Genomic DNA, 9,049 nt, shown 5'->3' with positions numbered 1-9,049 from the left:
TGGTCCAGCTAGTGCACCAGACACCACATAGCTGTGCTAATGGGAATGGTATTGGCCCACCTATCAAAGTTAAATGGGTGCAATTTGATGCTTCCAGACTGGAGGGAGTGACTACGTGGGATTGCATAACTGTACCAGGTGTCATACATTTAGGGCTAGCAGACCATGGTAAGCCCGGTAAGCACGGCAGAGGGACATCCCAGCAGTGGGGTCCTGAATATGTCAGTGTTGACCCTGCTTACCCTCCTACAAGTCACCTTTCTCAGTGATCTTTACTGATTCAGAGTGCCATGAACTGGGACATGCTCGACAGTCAAAGAGCAGTCCATTTTTCCATTTGCTTATTAGGCTTGCTAATTTAAGCAAGCTCTCTCTTTTGTGTGAGTAGTCGGTAGAGAGTATTTTTTCTTTGAAAATAATCAAACATAATCAAATACTGCACACTCTAAAGTAAATAAATAACACCCACATGTCAATGAGATGACTGGTCTTCTTTAATTTAGTGTTGACTTGTCTACTGTAGGTTACAAATGTATTGATTGACAGTAGATGTCAAAACTCAGAAATCCATAATTAGTGAGAATAAATTTCAACTATTACCACTACATTTTTGTTTCCATAGTAATTAATGTTTAGAGAAATAATTAATAAATAATTAAATAGAATACGTGTTCCAGACAGACCTAATAACTCATTCAAACACAAGGAAACATTTTACGTGTAATTAATAGATATTTATTTAATAATACAGTTTTCTATGTAGCACTGATATATGTTATATTTATTCACATGTACAATATAAATATATCTTTTTTAAATAGAGCTTTGATGCAGTAAATGCCATTATAACATTATGATCTGAGTCAGTCTTTAATCACATTAGCAGTCTAATGTTTACATTGATGTAAATGACTTATTTATTTAGGATGCCCATGACATCTCATTTCCACATATACTGTAATACTGTAATAGTGAAAATGTTATATTGTGTACCATCATTCTAGTTCCATTTTCAACTCCCACTTCATGAATTCACCACTTTTCACCCTTTTGACAGACAGTTGATCTGATTTCAACCAAATTAGCTAAAAATATTTGTATGTGTGGGGTTCCCCTGACACCGAAAGATGGCTGAGAATTATTAAAATACAATGTGACTTAACTGCTCCCTGATGTACTACATTCCTTCACTGTACAAATAAGGCTGGAGTGTATCTCTCTTCCTTATTTCCATATAATTTAATTGCTGCACAATAAAATATTTCCCAATGATTCAATATAATTTCAAGGGACTCATCACGTATGGTGCAGGATAAGTAGACATTGGTGCATGGTATACCCCATATATTATTGTAATATTATTATTACTATTATTATAAGGTCATTATCTGTATTTTAAATAAAATATAGTATAGTATAAATTATAAAGCAAAAAGAATATGAATAGACAATGAGGATAAGTGTGAACTGAAAAGTAGGCACATGTTTGTGGACAAATCTTTAAACCTGGGGCTTATCATGGAAAAAAACATACAATAATAATTATATTGGATACAAGTCCAGTGTTATTTAACAATATGGTACAGATAGCAGTACACAGATGTGCTGTAACACATAGCAAGGAATCAGCTTTGGTCAGTCTAGTGTTAATTGGTTGCAGTATATTTGGCATGTTTTGCATGATTACACTTGAACAGGGCTGCCATCAGGAGGGTACAGGTAGTACAGCGGTATAGGCCCAAACAAATCTATTAGGGAGGGGGGCCTCTGCAGTGAATTAAGGGAAGTAAAGGGCTCCATTTCTAAACAGCAGCTTTTACTGAGATGTGACTGGTGGAGTAAGGCCTCCTTGCTGAATTAAGGAAGCAGCAGAAGGCCCCTCCTTGCAGGCAGCATGTCTGCCTCCACTTCCAAGATGTCAGGACTCCACGACTGCCACCATTTGTTCCAGTCCCAGCCACCCAGGTGCCTGGCTCCGAGACAGAGAGTTGCAACAAGGCAGGGATACTCCCTGCAGCATTGCTGACATCATGTAATTAATAACATCACATCACTGTCAATAAAAGGAGCCGAAAGTAGACAGCAAGAAGGAACAGAGAGTTAAGTAAACTATTGCAGGGGATAGATAGTAACGGGGACTGGGGGTGACTGAAGAAAACTGGGGGAGGCAAATGTTGGGTAGAGTATAATTTAAACATGGGGGTGGGGTAGAGAAGAAAGGAGGGGGCCCTACCTGTTACATTTGTACTGGGCCCAGCAATTTCAGGCGGCAGCCCTGCACTTAAGCTCCAGAGTATTATACAGTGGTCAGCCACAGTGCTACATATGCACAAAACTATGTGTTCATGCACATTATAACATGAATGATAATCAACAGCGCAAATCTGGATCTCAAACCGCTCCTAAGTTGAGACTCTAATCAACAACAGAATAACATTAAACAACAGATACATAAACAATTTAACATAGGTATGGCGCTAAGAATCCAATAAATCAGTCTTTAGATATAATATGTCTCGGCAATGTTCCATATAAGAACAAAGCAAGGAAAACATCTTCCACGAAAGATGTCCAAGTTCTATATGTCTTCGTTAAAGCAATGATTGTATAAGGTCATCGTAATTGTCTTCTCAATCAAAGAGGGGAGAATCTTTTCCTTTCACGATCTGACACAGAAGAAATGACAAACACTGATCATAGTGCAGACTGGTAAAAAAATCTAAAAAAGACCACAAAAGTGACAAACATGCTTTGCATCAATAGTGAGTGACTCCCTCCGTGATTAACCCCTATGGAATTGCACTTACAAGACTTTCGATGTTAATGTAATCTCATCTCTAAGGGTCATGCTTCTTATCTTTCTTTCCTTCTGGGTAACATACCGAAAAGATGGAAAACATGCACATAAAAGTTAACTTGAATCGCCAGCAATACAAGCTATGTGCAGTCGGGACAGAGCAATCCTGTGAAGACATCCTTCCCCAGCCAATGCTTTTCGATTGTAATAATCTTTACAAAGGCATTGATAAAGATTGTTACAATCGATTGATACAAAGCGTGTTTGTTCCATCACTTTTGTGTTCTTTTTAAGATTTTTTAACAGTCTGCACTATGATCAGTGTTTGTCATTTCTTCTGTGTCAGATCGTGATATGTCGAAGGGAAAAGATTCTCCCCTCTTTGATTGAGAAGACAATTACAACAACCTTATAGACTCATTGCTTTAACGAAGACATATAGAACTTGGACATCTTTCGTGGAAGAGGTTTTTCTTGCTTTGTCCTTATATGGAACTTTGTAGAGACATCATATATCTGAAGACTGATTTATTGGATCATTAGTGCCATACCTATGTCTAATTGTTTATGTATTATGTGTTCCTAAATGCCTTCATTTCAACCTGAGGTCAGGTTTGTATCGAATTTGTTAGGTACCAGTGGTTTTCCACATTAAAATATAGAAATTTATTTTCTAATGATGCTGCAGTAATATCAAGATTTTAACATTTGATAACATACCAAGAAAATCTACATTTATCTCCAGTGGTATATATACCCTGATTGTAGAGGAAAGATAAATCACAGACCAATGTTAACTGTATTCTTGTTATCTAGCGATTGGAAAAATTCTGCTGAGCATCATCGCCATCCCCATTAATATAAATTTGAAAGGTTCTGTGGCTGGATCCTATCAGACGTGTCTTGACATTTGTGGCAATGGGCACAAACTGGTCAACTTGTGGATTTTCTTTAGGAAATGGATACTATTCATTGCAGCCATCAGGACAGGCTCATAGCAAAAATGTATAATATGAATGGATAGAGTATATATTGTGTTTGCTAAAAAAAAATAAAGCTTTGTAAACACTGCTAAGGATGGAAAACTTTGAAAATGTATAGATATACCTTGACTTTGCTATTTTATTTTGGCCCTAAGACCATAAAGCCACATTTAATTTTAACGCAATATTTATTACAAAAAACACACACTGATTGTCATATAACTCTTGGATCACATACAGTATTCCATTTCGATTCATCTATAATTATAGTGTTTGTTATTTCACAACTGCATTACAATCAATAGGAAAGAAAAATGTTATTAAGGCTTTACCATTTAGATGCAGGTTGCCCTTAACTTTTCCCAAGACTACAGCAAGTGTGAATATAAATACTCCAGTCTGGATGTAAATACAATTCTGTAAGACAGGGGACTTAGAAGCATTTCCTAAGATTCTAATTTGGTCTTTGAACACAATGTAATAATTTACGGGATTGAAACAAATAAGATGTAACAGTATGAGGATCCTGCAGTCAGTCCTCTCTAGTCATTTGACACTGGTAATGGAAGGAACAGAATGGCTTTTTGTCCATAGTGAGTACGAGAACCACATTTGCCTTTCCCATTCTTCTTAATGCCAACAAACCAGTTCAGCTCTGCATGATTCTTTGACTTGTACGTATTGTAGTGATTCTCCTCTAAAGTCTCCAAAAACAGGCATTCCTCATTCAGCGTCATCTTGGGGGGAAAAACAAACAAACCTCAGTTTATTGCTTGTGGGAAAACTAAACGTTGGTGTTATATATATAGAGAGAGCTTGGAAGGGAGTACTGAGTTACAGCTAGATTCTGGCTGAGCAAATTGTTGCTGTCGGTCAGCATTTGAAACCAATGCTACCTTGGACTTCCTGCTGCGGCACTGTCTGGATTTATTTAAAATATGTTTGGGGTTTTTTTTGCATTTTTCTTTTACTGTAGGACGTACTTTGCTACTAATAGCACCACTTCTGTCAACTGTAATGTTCTTTTCACAAATATATTTATATGCTGTGCATGTGAATTTTAAATCATTTTTATTATTAAGGCATTACTCAGATTTGAAAAGGAAATGCAAATTATACATTACATTAGTACTAAAAGAAGAGCAACAGTTTCTGGCTGACAACATTCATAGAGAATTCTGGGATATCTCCCCAGTCTCCCAGTTAAACCAGTTTATTACCAGTGAGAACTGCAGGGAAAATTCCAGCCACTAGGGAAACATCGGTTAGACCTGCTCTGCTGCCTGAAGGCACATTATTTTGTATTATTATTATTTATTTATATAGCACAGACATATTATATATAACATTATACATACAGAAAATGTTTAATCATTCACATCAGTCTCTGGTCCAGTGGAGCCAACAGTTTAAATTCTCCACCTCACAAACACACACTAGTGCCAACTTCCCGTTTACCATCAGGCATTTTCCTTTTAAAACCTTTAATTTTATTATCAGAAGTGTTCCATTTCATGATTAAAAGCTGATGCACAATGAATGTGTTGAGTGGGCAGAGAACAGATATAGCTTGAAATGGGGTTTCTACGCTGCAAAGAGAGCATATACTGCACTCAGTTATAAACAGCAGAAGAACATCCACATTTAAGAAAAGATATCTCTTTCAAATTGCATTTGAGCTATGTTTACTGGAAAATTCTGTCAGTAAAGTCAGTAATGGTGATTTATAAACATGCAAAAATGCACCAATCTATCTACCTCACGCATACAGAGGTGCACACACATACACAGATGCACGCAGGCCCTATCAGAGGTTCATAGAGGCCAGGGGAAACCCAAATTAAGGAACCCACCCCCTCTTCCTTAAAAAACAAAACAAAAACATAGAAACATTAAAAAAACATTTGCAATATATTTTAAATTAATTTGAATGCTTAGCCTTATTCAAATTTAGAAATAAAATACTGTATACATATACTAGATTTCAATTTAGAACTGCTATTCTAGCTTTTGTTTCATGCCACATCACAGTTAATATTGAGCATGGCCAGCCTATTCAATCGCTCTTGCCAAATAGTTTAGCAATGATTGTTTTCTAGGTTCTTCAGTAGACTGAACGATCGTTCACTAGAAGCAACAGATGCTGTGAAATGTGCAAATCAATTTTGACGTTGGGAAACACCCCAGATAGTCCTAGTTCTGAAAGATGTTCCTTTGGCTTGCTTTCCAACTTAGAGTTTGTACTATGACTTTGCTTCAGGAAAATTAGTTTGTCACTTAAATCTTGGGCAATATCTTTCTTGTATTGTTGATGAACGTTTTCAGTTGTGAAGCACAGGTCTTTCTTACTCATTTACTTACCCAGCTTAATTTAAACAAGTTACAATGAAATAAATCAACGATGAAGACCAGACATAATTGGAGTCTGAAGTCCAACAAATTGGAGTCTAGGGCTACACAGAGGTTTTTCTTAAGTGGAAGGTAAGGGAAATACTAATACAGGCTTGCTAATATCTCGTGAAATGTTATTTGGAAGTTCACAACTAGGTATCTTAAGAAATTACTTAATTTGGGCAGCATCCCTTTTATTGATAATGAATAAAAATAATTATTATTATTTGTCATGGAAATTTGCGTTACAAATTTCTGGAAACCGAATACACATGTATCTTTCTTTTGAGTGCTTGGGGAATTTCATGCCCCAGGCTACTTCAGTCTGATTGCAGTGAACATGATCCATATGCCTGGTTATTTTTGAGAGGGGCTTCTCACGGTACTGCTTTTTCTTATATGCGCTGGAGCCATCACTGTTTTTGGATGGTTTTTGGATGGATATCGTGCTGTCTTTCTGACCTTATGTATTTAAAACACCACTGCCAGCAGGTCGAAAATGGTCGTGCCTAGAACACATCTCAGAGTACCTGCACTTTGCTCCACAATAGGGCATCACCTATGCTTTCTAAACTGCTCTCCTCTGAAGTGTCAGGGGCATATTACTTTTTAATTTTCACACTCTATCGGTATGTCTAGGAGACTCCCAAATTTTGGGTACCACTCACAGGCTGTCCTCCCACATCAAACCCACCTCCTAGCAAAGTGGAAGCTATAGGGGAACCTCGATGATGCAAGTTGTTGTTAATAACGTTATTTTGGCTTTTTGAGGGCCACACATACACATGCCACTGCGCCTCTCATCCAGGATCTCCCAGAGGGAGGAGTCAGAAAGTAAGCAAGTATGCCATATATGTATGTATACTGTAGACTTCTATAATGATCGTTTATCAGACCTATTTCTTATGGAACACATCTATCTGAAATCAATGTAGTAATTATTTAAGAAAGAAACTAAAAAGGTGATCCAACCAAAGTTAAGTAGCACACTTTACAAATTATTCCACCAACACAAACCATCATACTCACCGACCCATATAAAAGGCCACTGGCATCCATTGCCAAGTAAGTCTCACTGTTAATGTTCTTGATATACACCTCACCAATTCTTTTAGTGCTTAGCTGCAATCTAACTAAAGTAGAAGAGAGAACATAATAGTAAAAAGGATAGAACAGTGTAAAAGAACAAATAGGAGAAAAAAAAAATCAACATTTTGCAAATTGTCAGTAGTGCTTGTAAGAGAAGCCCATAATACAATTTTCATAATCTATATGTACTACCTGTGTATATTGCATGCTTCCATAACTTCATTTCATTCGTACATGAAAAATATAATTGTACCTGACTCTTTTTTTTCTCTTTACTAAGGATGAATCAGAGATATACAGCAACTTCAGGTATTGGAGTTTATTTTGTCTGCTCTACCAGGAGTCTGGGAGACCTACCTGGAATTCGGTAGTCTCCCGGACATTCTGGGAGAGTGGGCAAGTATGCCATATACATATATAGTGTATTTTATTCTGCCACTTCATTAATGCTTACTGTTCATATCATCTCTGTCTCTTGTTCCATCCACCACACCATCTGGAAGTATACGCAAGAAGTAACCTCCATTACTGCAATATAGGAGCTTTGGTTTTTTGTAATTTCCCATTGGCAGATTAAACTTCTCCTTCATAGTGTTGAAAGTTGTGATATCCCCCTCTGCCATCTTTCTGACTTCCACAGCAATGCTGGGCTTTTAACACTGAAAAACATGGAAAATAATCATTCTGAGCACTAACATGAAATAGTAAATGTTATTGAGTTATTAAATGGCCTCTTGCTTTTGAAATGTTAAAGCTCATTTTTCATAACATTTGTTTTCTAAAAATCTTGCTGTGTGCAAGCAGTAATCAGTTTCTCTAACAAATATTATTATTTTCAAACTGCCTCATATTCAGCTGTTTACAGAATTACACTATCATCCGACGGTACCACTCTACGGGAACAATAGAGTTCAAGCCGTGGGTGAGGACCTTCAGTAAAATATTTGCATACTTTTTTACACTCGGTCAGTACAGCCCATAGACTATCCCTGCAACATATTTGCGGGACTCAGACTGTATGGTTTTAGGTGCTTTACTTTAGCGGTTGGCTAACATTACATTAGTCACTGGATCTAGTAACAGACCAGCGGCTCTGGTTATCATGTATGACTTTTCCATTTTATATATGCAAGACTATTTCTCTATTTGATACACTGTTTTAGACCTTTAAATAAGATTGGTCTCTCCTTATTAAATAAACACGAGTACGCCGGCTGGCCTACCTGTAGAGGGAAGATGAGAAGCTTCAAAGGCCCTCTGGGGTGAGTTACATCCTGACATAGGAGAGTTTTTTTTGACACTTAGAGAGACCCCAAGGATTCACTTCTAGCTGGAGATCTTACACAAGGAGACCATATAATGACTTGTTATATTTTATATAGGCAAATATATTTCAATTCCCACAATACCACTTAAAATCAATAAAATTAGTGATCAACCACATATTTATAAACAGCATGATGAAGGGCAGCCCATACATAAAATAAAGCTGTCTGCCATGCAAAGAAGGTGAGGAAATCCAAATCAGTTCAACTGATACACTGGACCTGTGCTATAAATTTATAAATTTAAATTGGATTTATTAATAATAAAATTGGAACTGTGTGACACTCCACAAGAAATTTAGGTCACATTGTAGAATTGAGTATTAAATCAGGGAAAATGCAAAATTGTGGTTGTAAACAGTGTACAGGCCCCCTCTGGAGACCGCAACCCCGTGGAGGTGGAGAAAGGTGTAAAAATGTCTTAAAGGAGGTGAGACCAATTACAAGAAATTGTCGGTTTTTTG

The 9,049-nt window shown here is 37.0% G+C and overlaps 1 protein-coding gene across 5 annotated transcripts in view; it reads right to left on the bottom strand.

The window, feature by feature from the left end:
• Positions 1-724: 724 nt before the first annotated feature.
• Positions 725-9,049, bottom strand: part of FGF1 (fibroblast growth factor 1) — a 233,073-nt gene continuing 224,748 nt past the window's right edge. For all 5 annotated transcript variants that reach the window (XM_075209693.1, XM_075209695.1, XM_075209694.1 and 2 more), the window contains 3 exons: positions 7,715-7,919; positions 7,201-7,304; positions 725-4,517 (listed from right to left, as the gene is read on the bottom strand). In XM_075209693.1, the coding sequence (XP_075065794.1) occupies positions 4,323-4,517; positions 7,201-7,304; positions 7,715-7,883 (468 nt within the window). In that variant the 5' untranslated portion in view covers positions 7,884-7,919 and the 3' untranslated portion in view covers positions 725-4,322. The remainder of the gene's footprint in view (positions 4,518-7,200; positions 7,305-7,714; positions 7,920-9,049) is intronic.

This window comes from Mixophyes fleayi, chromosome 4, assembly GCF_038048845.1.
Source record: "Mixophyes fleayi isolate aMixFle1 chromosome 4, aMixFle1.hap1, whole genome shotgun sequence".
In the NCBI taxonomy this organism is placed as follows: Eukaryota; Metazoa; Chordata; class Amphibia; order Anura; family Limnodynastidae; genus Mixophyes; species Mixophyes fleayi.
The sequence above is the reverse complement of the archived record's forward strand: the minus strand, read 5'-3'. Positions and strand labels throughout refer to the sequence as shown.